This window comes from Sparus aurata, chromosome 22 (assembly GCF_900880675.1).
Source record: "Sparus aurata chromosome 22, fSpaAur1.1, whole genome shotgun sequence".
Taxonomy (NCBI): domain Eukaryota; kingdom Metazoa; phylum Chordata; class Actinopteri; order Spariformes; family Sparidae; genus Sparus; species Sparus aurata.
In genome coordinates, this window is record NC_044208.1 from 15,064,289 (window position 1) to 15,083,121 (window position 18,833).

The following is an 18,833-nucleotide window of genomic DNA, read 5'->3' on the forward strand; positions in this document are numbered from 1 at the left end:
CACAGACAATTCATTTGAGTCATCATGTCTCGAGTCAAGACAAAAATGTTTAGAACCTTCAAGTCTAAGCTGAGTCTCAATTCACTAACGAAAGTCATTTTACTTTGACATCCTTGCATCCCCCTCTTTTCCACAGCCTGATGTCGGTGGGTCTGCTTTCTGAACTCTTCCTACTGTGTGAAGAAAGAAACTTGAGGTTTACTCGGGGACACAGAATATTAGTTACCACTGAACCCCTCCGTGTGTTTCAGCTGCGGAACACAGACATACCCGAGAGGGGGCAGAGCACTGTGGCTTATGTCGCGTAGGAAGAGTAACTTGCCTTTTTCATAAAGATGGTGCTGATTCCATCCATTGAAGACTCCCACTCGAGTGGCGTAATTGGCCTGTTGGAAGTAGACGACAGCGCAGAACGTAGAAGTGAACAACAGAGCAAAGGTTTTAGTGCGGCTTGGTTTGTACTATGAATTAATCCGACGGGATTTGATTATAGTGGTTTTAGATATGGCACTAATCTGCTCACGGGCAGAGGCCGCACATGTTGCATGTCCTGCATGTAGGTAAAAACTTTTTTCTTTTAAATGCAGAAGCGGAATTTGGTGTAAATGTTTGTGTGATTTCTTGGTGATAACAAAAGCCAGAGAACGGGATGGGACCAGGAAATTTCTTTTTGGCGGCAACACGACGGGTAAATCTGCCAGCGTGAGGCAGCCGGGAGGGGGGGCGTGCTTGTCAGCTCCAGGGAAACACCAGAAGGAGGCTTTTTAAAAGGGAATTACACAAGCGTGGATTATGCTGCTGTGCATAATGGAAACTGACCTCGCTTTGCTTCTCACTTGCGTGCCAGCGTTGGAACAATGCAGAGGGGGGGGGGGGGGGGGGGGCGCAGGCACGAGCACCTGCACAGAGAACTCTCCGCGCTGTGCAGTTCAAACACGCATGACCTCTTTATGCATTTACCCCTGCACATTCTGTTCTGCTTTTATATATATATATATATTTTTGTTTCTTGTAAACGTCCGTTCTGTCCTGCCTCTGGCGAGCACGAAGCACCTTTTTTTTTTTTTTTATGAAACCGAGGCTACAAAATTTCAGCGGCTCTGTTCTCGCTTTGTCGCAGATCCATACCTCACCCTCAGGGAGCTGTACGCATACGCCTCACAGAGGTGGCCCCCTTTACGTTATTGAACCAGGGGTCTTCTGGTCCACCAGCTCGGCCTCTTTTAACAGGCTCTCTCTCTCTCTCTCTCACTCACTCACTCACTCACTCACTCACACACACCCACACACACACACACACACACACACACACACACACACACACAATCACACACACAATCACACACACACACACACACACACACAATATCCCGTAAAGGCTGAAGCTAAAAGTAGCAGTGTGATAGGTCTGTGAGTGCGCTCATGCAGGTGAAATTGCACTGCGTTGAAGTGCTCACATGAGCATGTGGGAGCCGACGTACATGTGATGTATGAGCATGTGAAAGTATTGACCCAACAAGAGGATAATGGTGTGCTGTTTGGAGAACTTATTGTTTTTGCGTGACTCAGATTTAAATTTTTTTTCACCCCGTGATGTTGCTGTCATGTTTACAAGACGCCGACGCCGATCGCAGTCAAATCATGCCTGCTCACTGATGTCTGCCGGAGCGAGCTAATTAACTAATGGACTAATAATGACCCGGAGGAATCATTCTCCTCTGAAGAGTCTCTTGACTACTGTTACCCGCGTGTCAACTGTATTCTGTTAATGACCCGGCTGGTGTGTGAGTCGGTGAGCGGGTTGTGACAGAAGGTAGCAGCGGGCTCTCTGACAAAACATCTTGCTCGTGTCGTAATATTGTTTGATGTGTGATGGCACATTATGTTTTTTTTCTTATAAGTAGACACAGGATTGTAAAAACGCCTCTTTTGCTTGCCTGTACATCTTTTTATAATTGAGTTTTTTTTTGTGTGTGTGTGCTGGGTGAAGACTGGCCTGCTTGCTGCACTGTCCTCCTATCTCTGGGATAACAGACGGCACTCGATACTGAGCTCCATTATGTAACGGCACCATAGTATCTGGAATATTACCAGATTATGGAATAATGATTGCACAAATGTAAAGAATGGCTGGTTTTCTCTGGATTTAATACGTCAATAAATTAAGGTTATCTGAGGATTTTTTTCTTTTCTTGCAAAGCCAGATTTAAAACCATGAAAAGAGAAATGTCTAGAGACTTTATTCAGCGACTGAAATCACTGAACTTTGATTTAATTAGATTTGTAATTTACAGTGTCGCGACATATCCAAGGAAGTGTGTGCTTGTTCATAATGAATAGAATTAAAACAGGAATCTGATGCAATTGGTCGTTAGGGAATGCATCATGTTTAACTTTTCCTTCTTTGAACCCTCTCACTGATGTAGGGTAAAAACGTCTTGATATATCAAAATAACAGAATTGCACTGAATTGGTTCAATTTAAAGTATATTAACATCACTAATGTGACTAATAACCAAAAGAGGCAATGCACAAAGCCAAAAAACAGTATTCATGTCACTTTATTTTGATAACGAGTTCCTTATCAAGCTGTCATTATGGAGTGTCTGAGCTTTTATTTATATCATGGGCAAACTTTATATGACATGTTTAACCTTTTCCCCTGTTTGTGTCCCTTTTTCTGTGCGGATGGCAAAGTGCTCTTTTCTGTGCACTAGAGTACAGCCGTCTGATATACCAACTGGTGGGTTATTATCAGCCTATTAGAGCTGAGCGATACAGCCTTTAAATAATATCCCGATACATGATATACATCCTGATATTTTACAAATCTCCTCCTTTAGTGCTTAATAAAAAACCGGGACCGGGCAACAACATCAAACAACGCACTATTTTCGATCAAGTACCTCCATCAATAACGCTGCAGTAGTGTGGGGATGATTGTTGGTATTTTGACAAAAGTAACAGGAAAGTGGATTTCATGATTAAGTGGGTAGAGACGGGTATTAGTTTGGCGAGGACGGCAATAAATCACAGCGAATGGCTGTTCATCAAAGCATATCAGTGCACGGGCAGAGAACATATTCTGCATGGGGGAGAGTGGTAGTGATAAATGCTGCTTCATCATAACAACGGTTTGTGTGTTTGCAGTCCAGAGTCTTTTGGACTTTGCCACCCGGTGTTTCTGGAGAGTTATTTCTTCTCACGCAGGTTGGAAACATACGAGCTAGTTGGCTATCAGCTGATGTGTGTGCAGTTATATATTGCACAGCCTGTATCACAGACAGAGGACGCTTGGTATGTATCAGAAGAGGCTTATGTGGTGTTGGAAAAGATTGAGGTAATTTATATTGAGAAAAGTCTAGTGTTTTAGTGCACTGATGTCATTTCTGTACTATATCCTGTACATATCTTTGTCCAAGTGTTTAAAAGTGAGATAGAATTAGATTTTTTCTTTTTTTTTTCTTTCTTTTTTTAAACCTCCTCGGTGTCAGTTTTGGCCCCAAAAATCCAGTTTCAGTCAGTTTTTTTTTTTTTTTTTTTTTGGTAATCAATTTTTTTGGGAGGCTGAAAGAAAGTGCAAGTCTGACAAGAACCCCCCCCCCCCCCAAAAAAAATGGCCGGCCCAGTCTTCCCAAACAAAAAGTCGGATCACTCTTTTCTGACCTTCCTCCTCCTCTAAAAGTGTCCATACTGTACCTAACTAACACAGTTTAGTCACTGAAATCCTTCCAACAGTTCTGAGGACTCTGTGTGGCCTTGTAATTACTTCTGGGGTTGAGAAGATGAGAAGGAGGGGGTTAGAGAGACAGATGAACAAAAGTGTTGCCAGTAATTTCTTGCATAAGCAGCACAGTCAGGTGTCCAAACAGAGAATCCAGGGTTTATTTATAGATTTGTAGCTTAGCTTCAGAAAAGCGTTTTTCTTTTTTTTCTTTTTTCCACCTCCTGCGTGCCGCGCCAGTGCAGACGTCCTGGGTTCGTGTTCTCCCTCCCGTCATTGCCTCCAAAAAAGACAGCAGTCCCATGCAAACAGGAGAACAGCAGGATAGATGAAAGTTTTTTTTCTTTTTTTTTTTTTTTTAGACTCGTACAATCACAGCTTTGTACAGCAGAACAGAAGCAGCTTGCTTTGGCACTCAACTAAAACATTTACCTGAAGATTTAGAGTTTCTGGTGAAACTGAAACTGAACAAAGTGGTCCAAGATGCAAAATGTTCATATGTGGGCAGGTGCTATGCGTCTGAAGTTACATTATGCAGATCACAAGTAAAGGGCAATTCCACCAGTTTTGCACATAAAGTGTGTTTACAGGTCTTGGGGAGTAGACGACTGCTTATGTGAAATAAAGTAGCATAAAGCCTTTTGTGGCTCCAGAGAAAGCTATGTATAATTTGATAAATCGCCTCCAGTGATGTCACTCAGTGGCTGAGTTGCATTGTGGGTAATGTAGGGGCCAGATTTTGACAAGCAGTTATTGGACAGTTTTTAAAAACAAACAATCAAAAAAGACACTGCAGAACCAGAGATATCGCCTTTTTTTTATCTGTCTTCCTTTTCAAAACCTGTTGCCTACATTACCCACAATACACATTGGCCGTCAAGTGACCTCATTGGAGGCAATTTGTCAGATTACGCTCAGCTTCCTCTGGAGCCATAAAAAGGCTTGTATACTAAATTTTTCACATGCAGTAGAACTCCCAAAGACCTGGAAACAGAGAGAGATTTGTATTCAAGATATGATTATACAACTGCTGAAACAATAAATGAATTGATTTTGTAGTTCAACAGAAAAATGATCTGCAACAATTCTGATAACCTTTTTAAAAGTGATTCTTTTTAAAGTGATATTTTCGATTAGATCGGCTTCTCAGATGTATAGATTTGCTGCCGTTTGTCTTATGATAAGATCAATGCATCTGGGCTAATTAGGCAAAATGAGGAAATCGTGAAAGGACATTTTCATTATTATGCACGATGCATAATTATTCAATTCATTTCAAAGTAAATATTGGAATCTGTTCTTCAACAAATACATCCGCAACAGTGTGTCCTTTTCCAATTCATCTCCTCCAATTCTGTAAAAATTACACTTCAGATGCACAGTTCAACTGAGCAACATATTATTTATGATCCTATTTATGGCTCTCATTTGAGATGCATCACTTAAGCAATCTGTCTGTAGCGCCGCTCCTGTGTGCACATCCTGTTCTGTCCTTGTGTGGGGGGGAAAGGGCTGGGGGAGCATGTCCGTGTCCGGTTTGACCTCTGCAGTGAGGAGACGCAGACGAAAGCCTGTAGACGCTGTCTGCTGGAATGTTTACAGGGGGCCGGGAGGTGACCCCCGCCTGGCTGTCATCTCTCCGCTGTCCCACTGCTGGCGCCCTTTAAACACCTTTTGCGATCACCTATTTTTACCGCTCTGATTGTATACAGTAGCCGGGGGCTGAGCACGTAAAGAAAGAACACGGATGGCAAAGGCGTTTTAATTATTGATCAGTGGCAGACCTGCAGGTTTGGTAGTCGAACGTAGGAGAAGGAGGTGAAAAGGCTCGGACAGCAGGACATTCAAACCTGACACTTTCCCCGTGGTTTTCCCGTTTTCATGTTTTTCCAGACGCGACCTTCAGCAGCTACAATAACGTATGGCTGCGAGGCTGTCCGTCCAGGAGGTATCAGTAGGAGTTTAGCCTTCTGTACTGGCATCAGTTTGTTTTCAGTCACCTCTGAGGGCACAGCTGACAAATCCACTAATTGATTGCGCCTTTGCTTCTGGCCGTCAGCTTTCCGACACGTTTCATTCAGCGCATAAACCTGTCAGAAATGAGCTAAAGCCACCCTGCCACAGTCAGTGCTGCAGCCGCGAGATTCCAATGTCATCCAAATGTTCCGGAGCCGCTCATGTTTTATTGTTCTGTCCTCTAATCAGTTGCGGTGACTGTGTCATGAAGTTCTGCAGAGTTGCACGCGACACAACAAAACTCCCACAAATCAAGGTCGGATTAATTCGTGTCCCACTGCCAGAAATAGCAGCGTAGTTTGTTTCATGGCAAAGATAATGTGTTTGATGACACACGGAAAAATGCAAATCGTCATCTCCCTGTACGTGATGTAATTGAGTGAAATCCAGGATGCGTGCAGTTGATTTAGTGGGCTCGGACTGCACACACTGTGGAGTATTTGATTTGCCTGTGCAGTGTTCCAAACGCTGCGCCGATTAAGTCATGTGTGCACACCATCGGATATCATAAAAACAAGCAGCGGTGAGGTTGGGACAGATGCGGTGAGTAGTCTCAGGTGAGCACTGTTCCACTTCACGAGTCCATATGTGACAGGGGCCCATTGCTTTCCTTTTTATTTGCTGTTGTACACAGCACTGTTCTGCCGGCTCAGACTATAACATTTTGTCCCCACATCATTTGTGTATTTTCGTAGAGCGCTCCACATGAGTAGTACAACAGCAACTCTCATCTGTTTGAAGGCTCTCGGGATGGGAAAGTCGGTCGGTCTACCATTTTGATCCAGACTGAAACGTCTCAACGACTGTTGGATAATCCTACTGACTTTTCATCTAGCCCCAACATGAGGTTGACATGTGTGTTATTGGGTAAAATGTTTCAACTATTTGTCATGAAGTTTGTCATGAATTCTATTAACTCTGACATAATCAGGTCAGAGTTAAATTTGTCTAAAACCTGCCAGACTGACATCAACATCAACAATCTTTCTCGGCTGTTGAGTGCTAATTGGCAAATGTTGGCATCCTTTTCCTGCAGTATTCCAAAATCCAGTTCCAAAAAATCATCAGCTTTTCGTGTAGGGAGCAAGGGTGATGCGAACTTCTGGGTGAGCCTTGCAGAAATACACCATCCCTGCAGCACTCTATTAGGAGCACCTGTTAGCATTGTGGAAAAAAATAACTTGGCCCCTCTTGCTAATTAAATGGAAGAATTTGTCTGTAGGCCTACTGACCCTCCAAAGAGCTATCAGCTATCCAAAGAATCCTTGAAAAAGATGGCCTCCAACAAAGACACTTCAAAATAAAAGTACACAACAAAATGGATAAAAAAGGAAAACATATCACTGTGAACATATACCAACCACATACACAAAAACGGCTATTAAAATTTCTAGGACGTTGACTCTGCCTTGACCTGTTTTGGGTTTTCTTGTGCAGTTGGATAGTTTTATGATAAAGCTAACAATAGCTTTGAGTTAGCTGTAGCATGTGTAAGCAATATGCTAGCACATGTCACAGGCTTGTTTTTAAAGGGCGAGACAAGATGCGAGCCTGCAGCTCAGGCCCAACGGGGGACGGGTCGGACGGAGGCCGCTCGCCACAGATGCCGGGTCCCGTCAGGAAGACGGCCAGCTTCTGTCCCCAGCCAGGTGCACTGCGGTGCGACTGTGCTCCCAGAGACCTGAGCCGTATGGTGGTACCATGATCACACTGTGCTCCAGCTGGAGCTCTGGATGATGGATGACGAGTCCTCAGCATGGGAGGCTTTTCTGCCTGCTTGCTTTAATTCTGTATGACTTCAGGCTCTTAATATAGCCCAAGCTTTTACATCAGTTTGTGAAGGGATGTGATGGTTACCTCGATATCTTTTCTCCTTCTTCCTCCATGAATAGGTATGAAGTCACTGGCTGCTGAGTGGTGTGACATACTGCAGGCTGATGATCAATCTGAAAATGTGTTTAGAGTCGTTTGATTCCTTTTGAAAATTCAAAGCCCTTGATGTTGTCTGAGTTTCCAGCTTTTTAGTTTTTTCTTTGTTGGATGATGATCACAGGCTGTTCTTTAATTTGCATTTGACCCCCTCTGGCTGTGGCGCCCCGTTTCTAGGTATACAACACATTTTTGCTGTGTTAGATAATCCAGTAAAAAAAAAGGAGAAAAATAAAGAAAAAAAAAAGAAGGGGGAACAAGAGAACAAATAACTCTCCCATAGGTGCCACAAACAAACAAATTCAGTGCAAGCCTCCTGAAGCGCCGACACCCCGGGCTGGTCGGGGTGTGACGGCGACATGTTACCTCGCTGTCACGCTGCTATGTGGTGAATGTGACATTTCCTCTCTCGCTCTCTCTCTCTCTCCTCAGCAATACACGAGTTCCCCAGTGACATTTTCACCAACCAAGAACGAAAGAGCGGGGCCGTTCTGCTGCACATCGCGGCGGTAAGAAGCTTTTTGTTTTGTTTTGTTTTGTTTTTTTTAAGACGCTACACCTGCACTTCCCGTCACATCGGTCCCCCGTCTACACGCTGGTAGCAGGAAGATTTAGAAGCTTTTTCACAAAACTTTCGACTACATTGTATAGATGACCACAGAGGATCTTTTTAATGCTCAGATGATCACGTTCATTTCAGACATTTTGCTGTATAGATGTAAAGTCACACACAGAGTAGCATGTGATGGTGGTGATGATGATGGGGAAGAAAGACAGAAATGGGTAGAAAAGTTCAGTCACACTTGAGACCATGAGTAGTGCAAAAGCATCTTCTGAATCAGAACGTGGAGGTTCATTGTTGACCTCGGTAATGCATATCTGTGCTGAGGACGGCCACACATTATGACTGAACTTAAAGAACGCTGCATTCAGTCTATTTTTATAAAGTATATCCTACTATCATTGCAGCCACACTTGCATTTAAGAGCTTTAGACTTATATTCTACGAAAGCCCATTACATATCAAATGTTTTCCCAACAGAACAAGATCATTCTAAACCAAACCAAACCCCGTTCATGTCATTATCCCAGGAAAAAAAATGACAGGAGCATTTATCATCAGAAGACGAATGGATTATTACCTATGCTCTGCTCCGTGGGGTTGGTTTTTGGGTCTTTCAAAGCAAACCACACAAACTTTTTTGTCATTTCTTCAATCATCAATAATTGGCACAGCTTGATCCCACATTTCCAGCTTAAATTAAGTTGCTACACTAGCTGGCAACAAAGCTTGTTTTGGTGAGACCTTGAGATAATTATCCTGTTATCTAGGTGAAAACAACGTTAATTATTCCTTGATGATGAGATCAATTATGACGATCTAGAGAAAAGGTCAGATTTAACTCCATTATTGCTGGAAAACAGGGAAAATAAAGTTGGACCCATGACTTCTCATGGCTTTCGCAGTATTCATTGTTAACGTAATATAGAGATGCAGCAACAAAGTATTATCATGTATTTCTAATATGATTTGGTGTTATGTCAGTTACTATGTCCAGTACTGAGTTAAGAAGCCCAAAATGAAGTGTTATAGATGAATTTCAGCCCGGTCAGACCAAACAGGTCACTAGTGACCCGTTTAAGGTCGTTCAAATCAGCTCACAACAATAAAATGTTTTCACTTTTGTCAATATAGACGTGCTGTACCCGGTTAGATAGATTCTACACAATTTATTGGAGAAAGAGCACAGTTTTTTCCAGTTGTTTTTTGTAATGCAATGCATTACACAGGCGAGTAGTATTGTAAAGAAACTAATGCTAGTAACTAGTCATACGTAATTCATTGCGCTTGGGAAGTAACTTGCCCCAAACTGCTTGTATTACAGTGAACGAGCAAATGGCGACTAGCAAGATGCAGCCCAAGGTTAAAATCGGCTGTGATAAACTCAGATGAGATGTTGTTCGTGTCACTTTACAGATCAGCCTTTACGATCTTTTTAATGTTTCGAATGCACGTCGTAACGTCTGAGGGGGAAAAAAAAGACATCATTAATTTAACTATCCATTTTAAGGGTGATGATGGTTCTCTCCAAGGAGAACTTCAACTCTGAGAAAGCTTCATAAATATGGTAGTCGGAGTTTAAATTTAAGCATGAGTCATTAGAACAGTAGCTGATAAATACAGAATGAGGGTATGAAATAAGGACAGGCAAATGTCCTTTATTTATATTGTATGAGCTGCTTCTCCACATGAACAACCATGATTGCCTTTATATCCAGTCATGCTAAGCTCCACTGGCTGGACATAAAGACACCTGTGAAGATATTCAGTATTGTTCAGTAAGTCTTGCTCTTCATGCTGGATTAAACCAGCTCAAATAAGTTTTTTTGTCAAATGCAGCCCCGGCCTGTATGTAGCCAGGATATAAGAAATATTGAGGTCTTTGAATAATTATTCTATTGTATTCTAGGATGGGTTCACAATTTTTCAAGTCTGTCTTAAATAATTTTTTTTTTTTTTTGTCAAAAATTCATTTCCATCCTATTTTTCTGTTACCATGCTTCCACTGCAGCTCAGCGAGGGAACGCAGGGAACTTTATGCTAAAAGACAGCAACTTGAAGGGATATGCGCTTGATTTGTATTCCTCAGACCGCCTCAGATAAAAATTTGAATATATTTTTGAACAGAACAAGGGCTTTTCAGGGTTTTGTTCTCCATCTTTGACAACTCAAAACTCATTAGGAATGAATTGTTTCATGGTACGTATGAACAGAAGCGACCTGCCCATCGTTTCAACACAGAATTGCGTGCAAAATCTCCGACTGGATGATTCAAAAACACAACATCATCACTGGAACCATTAGAGTCACAAAAATAAAAGGATTAGAACATAAAACCTCTTGATGACACGACCTCGTGGTCGTTAATGGCAGCTCCAGCCTTGAACACAGCTTGCCTCTTTCGACCTTTTTTTATAGACTCGACAAATTCACCGACATGATGAATGAGAGATGTTGTGAGCTGAGGTGTAAGAGCTAGTATTTTGCCTTCACCTCACGGTTAAGCACTTCTCACCACGGAGATTATATTAGCGCACAGATCCCCACCTAAGACGCTTGCTACATGGAGAGACGCGACTCATATTTCATACTCTCTAAATCCCGATGAAAGCAGAATACACCAACATCAGCCGCACACAACATCTACAGTGGTTGAGGAGTTATTCAGAGTCTTTACTGATGCCACACTTTAAAAAACTCTGTTGCATTAGGTAAAGTCATGCATTTGAACCCTTAAGTATATACAGTAAGTATGATTATCACTGACTGATATTATATCAGATAATCTTTTCTCATCCCATTTAACTGCTGTAGCTGGTTGATGTGGATGAAATGTAACTCTTTTGGAAAAGTCTCCATCTACCATCATTAATAAATGGTACATTTACAGTTAATTAAACTTAATAGTTAGTTCACTGTTTTACAAACAATGAAATCCTTTATCAGCCATTAATTAAACAGTTCTTTATCGTAAAGATGCAGCTGATGTTTATGAACAATTGCTTGACAAAGGGTAAATTAAGCATTTCTTGGTAATGTTCAAATAACTATTAACTAAAGTTTAAGAACTTTATATGTACCATTTCTTAAAGAGGTCATATTATGCTAATGTTCAGGTTCATACCTGTATATAAGGGTCCTAGTAGAATAGGTTTACATACTTAAAATTTTTCCCAAAACGCATTTTGCTCATATGGTGCATTGCTGCAGCACCTCTTAACACACGCTCTGTTGTAGCTTTTGGAGTGAGACATCTCGCCTCTGTTCAGTCTTTGATGAGAGCTGTGCATACGCTTTATTTAACAGGCTGGATTTAAACGATCAGAGGCAGAGTAGGGCCGGTCATGCTAAGCAAGGTATGTGATCTAAAATAATGCAGCTTCTGCTGGTAACCATGGCTGCGGTACAGCTGTATATATTGTATAATATTTGAAAAACTATACACATTTCACGGCTGTTGCATAGTGATGCACATAAGTGACGGATGTAAAGGCTCGACTCCAGACCAGGCGTTGGAGGCAGTGCAGGAGCAGTGTTTTTGTTGTGGGAGAGAGACCTTTTTACATTCACAAAAAATGGAATACAACACAATAAAGGAAAGGCACAAAAAAACCCCAAAGCATGATATGACCTCTTTAATGGTTCTTATAAAGCTCAGCGTTACACCTTCATAAGGCCTGTTTCGTCCAGTGAACAGTGAAAATTGTGGAAAAGGAAATGTGGACTTCTCACATTGGTGAGGATGAAACCAGGAAGTTACGTCAAAAATGACTTCAAGGATGTTCAAAATCTTTCCAGTGGAGTTTCCAATCAACTTATTGATGAATTTATGAATCATCTCAGCTCTGCTATTGACTGTTGAGTTGTTTGATTTATTGAACGTCACACTTTATAAGCACTTCACATGTTTTGTTCTGTTGAGCAGCTCAGGGAGTAACACAATACACATAACAGTGTTATGTAATTAGGATACATTTAAAAGGTAACTGTATTCTGTTTGATTACATCTCTTTTCTGTACATTTGAGTAGGAAAGGCAATTGCTGACAGGTTTATTTCTTTACATTGTTTTAAAGAATACATATTTCTTTCAAGATTTATTTTTCTTTAAATTTGCACTTAAGTACAGTTGTGTACTCGGTTACTTTCAACCACTGAACATTTAAAAATGTTATCATGATCATTCTGCAGAGTTTTGTAGTCTGACAGAGTTTGATCTATTGTCTATTGTTTATTTGCTTATGTTTGGTATTCAGGTACTCCAAAAGTAACAAAGTAATCTAGTTACATTACCTAATATTGTGTTACTTGATGTAGATTACTGACTACATTTTTAATAGGTATCTATTAACTGTAACAGAATACATGTTTAAAGTAATCCTTCCAGCCCTGGACATATAAAACCCGCGAAATACTTTGTACTGACGTAAAATAATCCAGTAAATGTACCCTTTTCATACTTACTTAGTACCTAAATGCCACACAGTGAATTGTAATCCAGTGTTAAACACCAACATTTCATAGACTGTGCGCAGCTTTATGTTCCACACTGAAATAAGACTTGATGTTGTCTTGGCTTCACTGCTGAGAAGAAAATAAAATGTATGTGGCAGGTCTGAACATGCTGCAGTCCTGCACTGCCCCCTGTGGATAGCATAGAGCAGAGCACAGCTGCTGGAGCTGCCGAGGCCGATATGATGTCACACCTGATCTATAATTTATAGATCTCGCCTCAGCTACTGAAATAGGCCTCCCTCCCTCCTCCCTCACAGCAGCGGGAGTATGCAGGCCCTGTCGATTTTTCAAATTGTAAGGGAAAGCAGCCTGTCATTAATTTGAAATTTGAATTTAAAGCAGGACCCATTTAAATTGAGCCCTGTGCTTTAAGATTCCCCTCCACCCATCCTCTAGCAGGAGAATATCTTGCTCTGCAAAGACTCCATTAAGTCCACTAATTTCTGCTGATTGAGAGTGTATCACACACACACACACACACACACACACACACACACTTGTATTCTCTCCATCTTGCCCTTGTCACACACACTTTTCAAACTTAACTCTGCTACTTCTTTCTCCAGGCGCTCTACATGTTCCTGGCCCTCGCCATCGTCTGCGACGAATACTTTGTGACGTCACTGGAGAAGATCTGCGAGGTACTCGAGAGTCGCAGTCCTTCGCCTTTCTTTTCTTTTCATCAGCTGTTCAAACCGCTAATCTTTGGTTTATTTCTGCAGAAACTGGATCTAAGTGAAGACGTTGCCGGGGCCACCTTCATGGCAGCTGGCAGTTCTGCGCCAGAGCTTTTTGCATCTGTCATTGGTAGAGACACGCACGCACGTCTACACACACACACGCGCACACACTCACATTCCCAGATGGTTGGTGTCACCGCTGACTCTGATTGGCTACCTCCCTGTGTGCAGGTGTCTTCATCACCCACGGTGATGTGGGGGTGGGGACCATCGTCGGCTCAGCGGTCTTCAACATCCTTTGCATCATTGGTGTCTGTGGGATCTTTGCTGGACAGGTGTGTGTGTGTGTGTGTATTCCTGTGTGTGTGTGTCTATTCATGTGTGTGACTTCCTGCTGCAGCGGCATGATTCTGTTTATTTATAGAGTGCAGAGCAGCACATGTGTGGCAGAAGAGTTTTGCTGAGGGGAAAACAAAGCCATCTGCCTCAGTTAGTTTTCTCAGAACTGGTTTCAGTCGAATTGGAGAAACTCTGGAGGCATAAACAGATCATAAATCTTTATTTCATCTCTGAGCTCTTTCCAGTCAAGGGAAAATTTACATATTAAGTGCTTTTGATAATACACTTCACAGAATTCTGTTACACTTTTTTAGATGCAGTTTTAAAAAAAAAAAATGACTGTGCACTTTTACCTGTGAAATCTCAGGTGGTGATATTGACCTGGTGGGCGGTTTTCAGGGATTCCTTCTACTACATCCTGTCTGTCCTGGCTTTGATTGCAGTAAGTCGGAAAAGTTCACCCCCTGTGTTTGTTAATGAACACCACACATGATGTGCTCTTCTCTTGACAATATTTATTCTAATCTAAAATGAGTATTTCCCTTCTTTTTTCAGTTTATCTATGATGAGAAGATAGTTTGGTAAGTTACTCATCCTATTAAGCTGGAGGCCTAAATGTGTATATGTTTTTAAAGTGAGACTGTGTGAATTTTGAAAGAAGTAAAAGACTATTTCCTCAGTAATAATACACATCTTTCATTCATTCTTAAAGGTGCACTATGTATTTTTCGAGATTCAGATTTTTTAAAAACTAAATAAATAAACTCTTTGTTTTCATGACTGCAAACTGACCTGAAAGGACGACAGTTATATATTGTTGTGCTTTGTCTATGTGTGGTGGACCCTGCCACCTTTCTAGCTTCAAACAGTGTTCTGTAGACCTTATTTTCCTCTTAGAACAGCTTGTTTATACACTTATGAATCATTAATTATTTGAGTTTGTATGACTTCATACCTCATTATTGTAAATACTAAATTTCTAAGTTTTTATACTCCCTGATGTTGCTGCTATGCCCCCACTCAGCCTGGTGTGACCATTAGCTTATGGTGGCAAACTCTGAATAATGTTGCTTACGTCTCTACACCGCTTATGTTACCACAGTTTACCATTATCCTGTAATTGTCCCCAAATGTACTGTTTAGCAAAATTCACATAGTCTCCCTTTTTAAAGTTTAAAAATGTCCTCTTTTTTAGTTGATGATTTTTTACAAAGTGTTTCTTTGAGCCTGCCCAGAGGAAAATTGTACTGCTCAAAGCTTGCTCCTTTATGGCTATGGAGCCGTAAAGGAGCTCAATGAGAGTTCTCATTTCAGTCTCGTAGTAGTCTTTTTTGGTCTCAAACATTTCTCCTTTGTTTCTCCTAAAATTCCTTAGGAGCAATAGGTGAGACTTGAGACTTTACCGCTTAAACCTTGCTCCTTTCCAGCACTGGGGAGACATTTTGAAACTTCATTGAGAGCTTGGTGAGATCTCCTTTGAAACTTACAGGGAGCCCAAGTTGAGATTTTCTGCACCTGTTTCTCAGGAGAAACAATTGAGAAACAGGAGAAATCAGCCACACCCTTACTTTAGTCTCACATAGATCTCATAGTTGTCTAGGAGAAATGAATGAGACACTACTGAGATCTCTTTTCCAATTTTTGTTTCCTCTGGGTGAAATTATTGACCTTTATCACTCATCCTTCATTTTTCTCTTTATCAGGTGGGAGAGTTTGGTGCTGGTCGTCATGTACGCTGGATATATCCTTGTCATGAAGTGAGTGCTGCATCATCAGAATATACTTAAAGTATCGGAAGCAAAACACAAAAGGCCCCTGTGACTTGATACATTAGGATATATATCATTATTAATACAGATGCAACAACATGTAAGCGGCAAATGTAATGAGGTAGAAGAAATTTAAAGGTGCAATATATAAGAATTACAGCTGAAAACATTCAAAAAGTTAAAGCTACTATGACGAATTTGTAACTTGTTAGGAAAGAGTCTCAGTTAAAAGAAGCAGAGGGAATTTTTTCTTTTAGATAATTTTATTTTTCACATCATTTTGTGGTTTTGACAGTGGAAACACCACCACCTTCGTCCACAGGGAGCTCCAAATTTAACGAAGTAATCAAAGAAGGTTTTCGTAGCTCTAAGTAATTTTTCAATGAATGTGAATTAATAACCGTTCTGTCAATATATTGTGTGGCCAAGCATATGTAGCATGCTAGCCCCATCCTGGTCCAGAACTCACTGTTACCTGCACGGCTGACTGAGCTAACTAGCTAATGGAGACTACAGTTGGCAGCAGTTACTCTGAAACATTATGCTGATCCTCATTTGATCTGAGGGGACACTTCTTACATATTTCACCTTTTTTAAGCACAGTAATTGAGTAAACATACTTGGTTACACTCCACCACTGCTGATAAAGCGTTGCCACCACAACAACTTGAGTGTGTGCGTGGGGAGAGATGTTTAAACTCTTACACACTAATACCTGTGGTCTAATGAGTGTGACCAACTGTGCACTCAGTAGTTTCCGAAAGAGAGGAGTGTGTTTCCAGCTGGAGGGGAGTGTCGCGTTCAGGGCACCGAACCAGATGTTAGTGCAGTGGCCTTCTGGTAGAAGGATTGCTCCTCTAATGAATTACATGCAACTGCAATATGATGCATTTTCACACTGTTCGGACACAATATTACAGTTTTTGATACGAAAATGTAGAAATCATTTCAAATACTGATCAAATGAGCACCATATATCGACTTTATATCCTTTTTTTAGATGCATTTTATCTCATAAAACTGTTTCCATGAAATACACTTAAATCAATTTTATTTTGAACTTGAGATTAATCGTCAGTTGTCTGGGATGCACATCGTCTGATTCTGACTTCTCGTCTCCTGTCTGTTTGGCTCCGTCTATTACGCCACATTTGTGTCTTTAAAGCCCAGACTGCATAATGCCAACCACGTCGTCTTGCGCCGCTGTCTCTGTCCAGCTGGTAATCTGTGTTACACTCAGCAGCATCCTGCTCTCTCCCTGCCATAAGAGTTTAATCTTTCTCCCTCTGCAGTGGCTAAGAGCACAGGCTTAACCGGATCACTCCTCTCCTTTCTCATTTGGAGGAAAGAAGTGCTTACTGTAGGATGTGCTGTCATATGTCTCCCCCTCTCCCAAAAATATCCGCTGTCCATTTTGGGCTGTTCCAGTCATAATGGAGTCAAGTTAGGGTTTTATATAGAGCGATCAGTGTTCCGAGGTGACCTTCCGAGTCTCGGCTATGTTTTTTGTTTTTTTTTTCCTCCTAAAATAGCGCAAATGCTGCCAATTTTAAAACAAACCGGAGAAGAATTAATGCAGCAACACAAAATAACTTTGCTTATGTCACCTCTGCCAAGGAGGTTATGTTTTCAACCGTGTCTGTTTGTTGTTTGGTTGGTTTGTCAGCAGGATTACACAAAAAGTACTGAACAGATTTCCAGGAAACTTGGATGGAGGATGGGTCTCGGCCCAGAATAGACTCCGTCAACTTTTGGTGGGGATTTGGATAAAGTGACAGATCAGGGATTTTTTTTTCTCACTTTCTTTGACATTGCAAGATTTTTGTTAATCTCTCAGAGAAATCGATCTAAAAAAAAAAAAAAATCTCCTCCACAAAAGGAGACTTTTAAGCCTTGGGGGAGGTATACGCTCTACTAAGAGTACTAGATGCGTGTATGATTCATTTTAATATAAATGGTCAATGGTCTTATTTGAAGGCCTGTGTGGCTGAGGTTGGCTTCAGGGACCATTTAACTTTTTCTTTTCTTGTCATAAAACAGCATACAGTATGTCAGCCATTTGTCGGAGAGTATAGTGTAGTGCTGATGCTGTTTTGTGAGAAAGTAGGCCACCATAACTGTACATTCACACTGTAGAAGTATTGAGACTAAGTGGGTTATTTTAGCTAATTATACTGTATCTGTATTTCAAAGCTGGAGACTTTCATCTGAAGCCTACGAGTCCCATTTGCAAATGTGCATCTTGATACAGAATATCCCATGTTTGGTTTTTTTCTGAGCTTTTGCGTCTCTGATTTCTGCATCATGTTCCATCTGTTCGCTAGATTCAACTCCAGCATGCAGAGATTTTTCATGGGGAAGTCAAAGAAGAACGTAGCCAATGGTAACGCTGCGGCCAGCAGTGAAATGGAGGACGGTAATACTAGTTATGACTATGTTTGGGATGACGACCCGTCATCGCCTTTAATATCAACAGGTAAGGTTAATCAGACAGGCTGGGTACCCAAGACTATTCTCTGTCAGGAAAACAATCAGATGTATTGTGTTGAAATAAGATGTAACATGGAAATAGGAAAATTTCACTTTGACTCTCAGGAAGAATGCAGTTGTTTCCTTCTGTAAGGGGTCTGTGGCTTTAACCTTTCTACCTTCTGCCTAATTGAACTGCTTCAACTTATCCTGCATTCTGCTGAAATCTTTTTCAAGCAAAAGTTTGGACATTGCTAATTTGCTTCCTTGCTGACAGTTACACGAGGACACTGATGCCTAGCTACAGCCAGAAGCTGGGTTTAGCAAACAGTGAAAAAGTGAGATGATAACAGAGCAAGGCAAAGAAATATTCAACATGTAACAACTGTAAAACGACAAGTCTTCATCTGAATTTGACAAACAAGAGACAACATGTTGACAAGTAAATGTTTGAGGTGCTGGTAGATGTTTTGTGTTGCCTTCGGATGAAGATATGCCAGCTGTTTCCCTCATTTTCCGGTCTTAATGCTAGGCTAAGTAAAGCTATCAGATTGAGACAGGCTAGCCATTTCTCTTGTTCCTGCCTCTTTCTTCCTTTGCTACAGTACGCTGAGCTAACTGGCTCCTGGTTGTTACTTTATATGTAGCATACAAGCAAAAGTGGCATCAGTTTGGGTTAGCATTTAACAACAGGACGTAGATATTGTGCCGCAGATGGACTTTCTTGCCTTCGGACAGTCTAGCTGTCTCTCGCTGATTCCAGTCTTAGAACTAACTGGTTTCTGACTGTAGCTTCATAGTCTGTGTACAGATATAATTTTTTGTCTGAAG

The 18,833-nt window shown here is 41.2% G+C and overlaps 1 protein-coding gene across 2 annotated transcripts in view; it reads left to right on the forward strand.

Moving 5' to 3' along the window:
* The window catches only part of slc24a4b (solute carrier family 24 member 4b), a 45,374-nt gene that overhangs the window by 14,720 nt on the left and 11,821 nt on the right, over positions 1 to 18,833 (forward strand). For both annotated transcript variants that reach the window (XM_030405043.1, XM_030405042.1), the window contains exons 3-10: positions 8,102 to 8,178; positions 13,312 to 13,386; positions 13,468 to 13,552; positions 13,657 to 13,760; positions 14,132 to 14,206; positions 14,320 to 14,345; positions 15,468 to 15,521; positions 17,858 to 17,949. In XM_030405043.1, the coding sequence (XP_030260903.1) occupies positions 8,102 to 8,178; positions 13,312 to 13,386; positions 13,468 to 13,552; positions 13,657 to 13,760; positions 14,132 to 14,206; positions 14,320 to 14,345; positions 15,468 to 15,521; positions 17,858 to 17,949 (588 nt within the window). The remainder of the gene's footprint in view (positions 1 to 8,101; positions 8,179 to 13,311; positions 13,387 to 13,467; positions 13,553 to 13,656; positions 13,761 to 14,131; positions 14,207 to 14,319; positions 14,346 to 15,467; positions 15,522 to 17,857; positions 17,950 to 18,833) is intronic.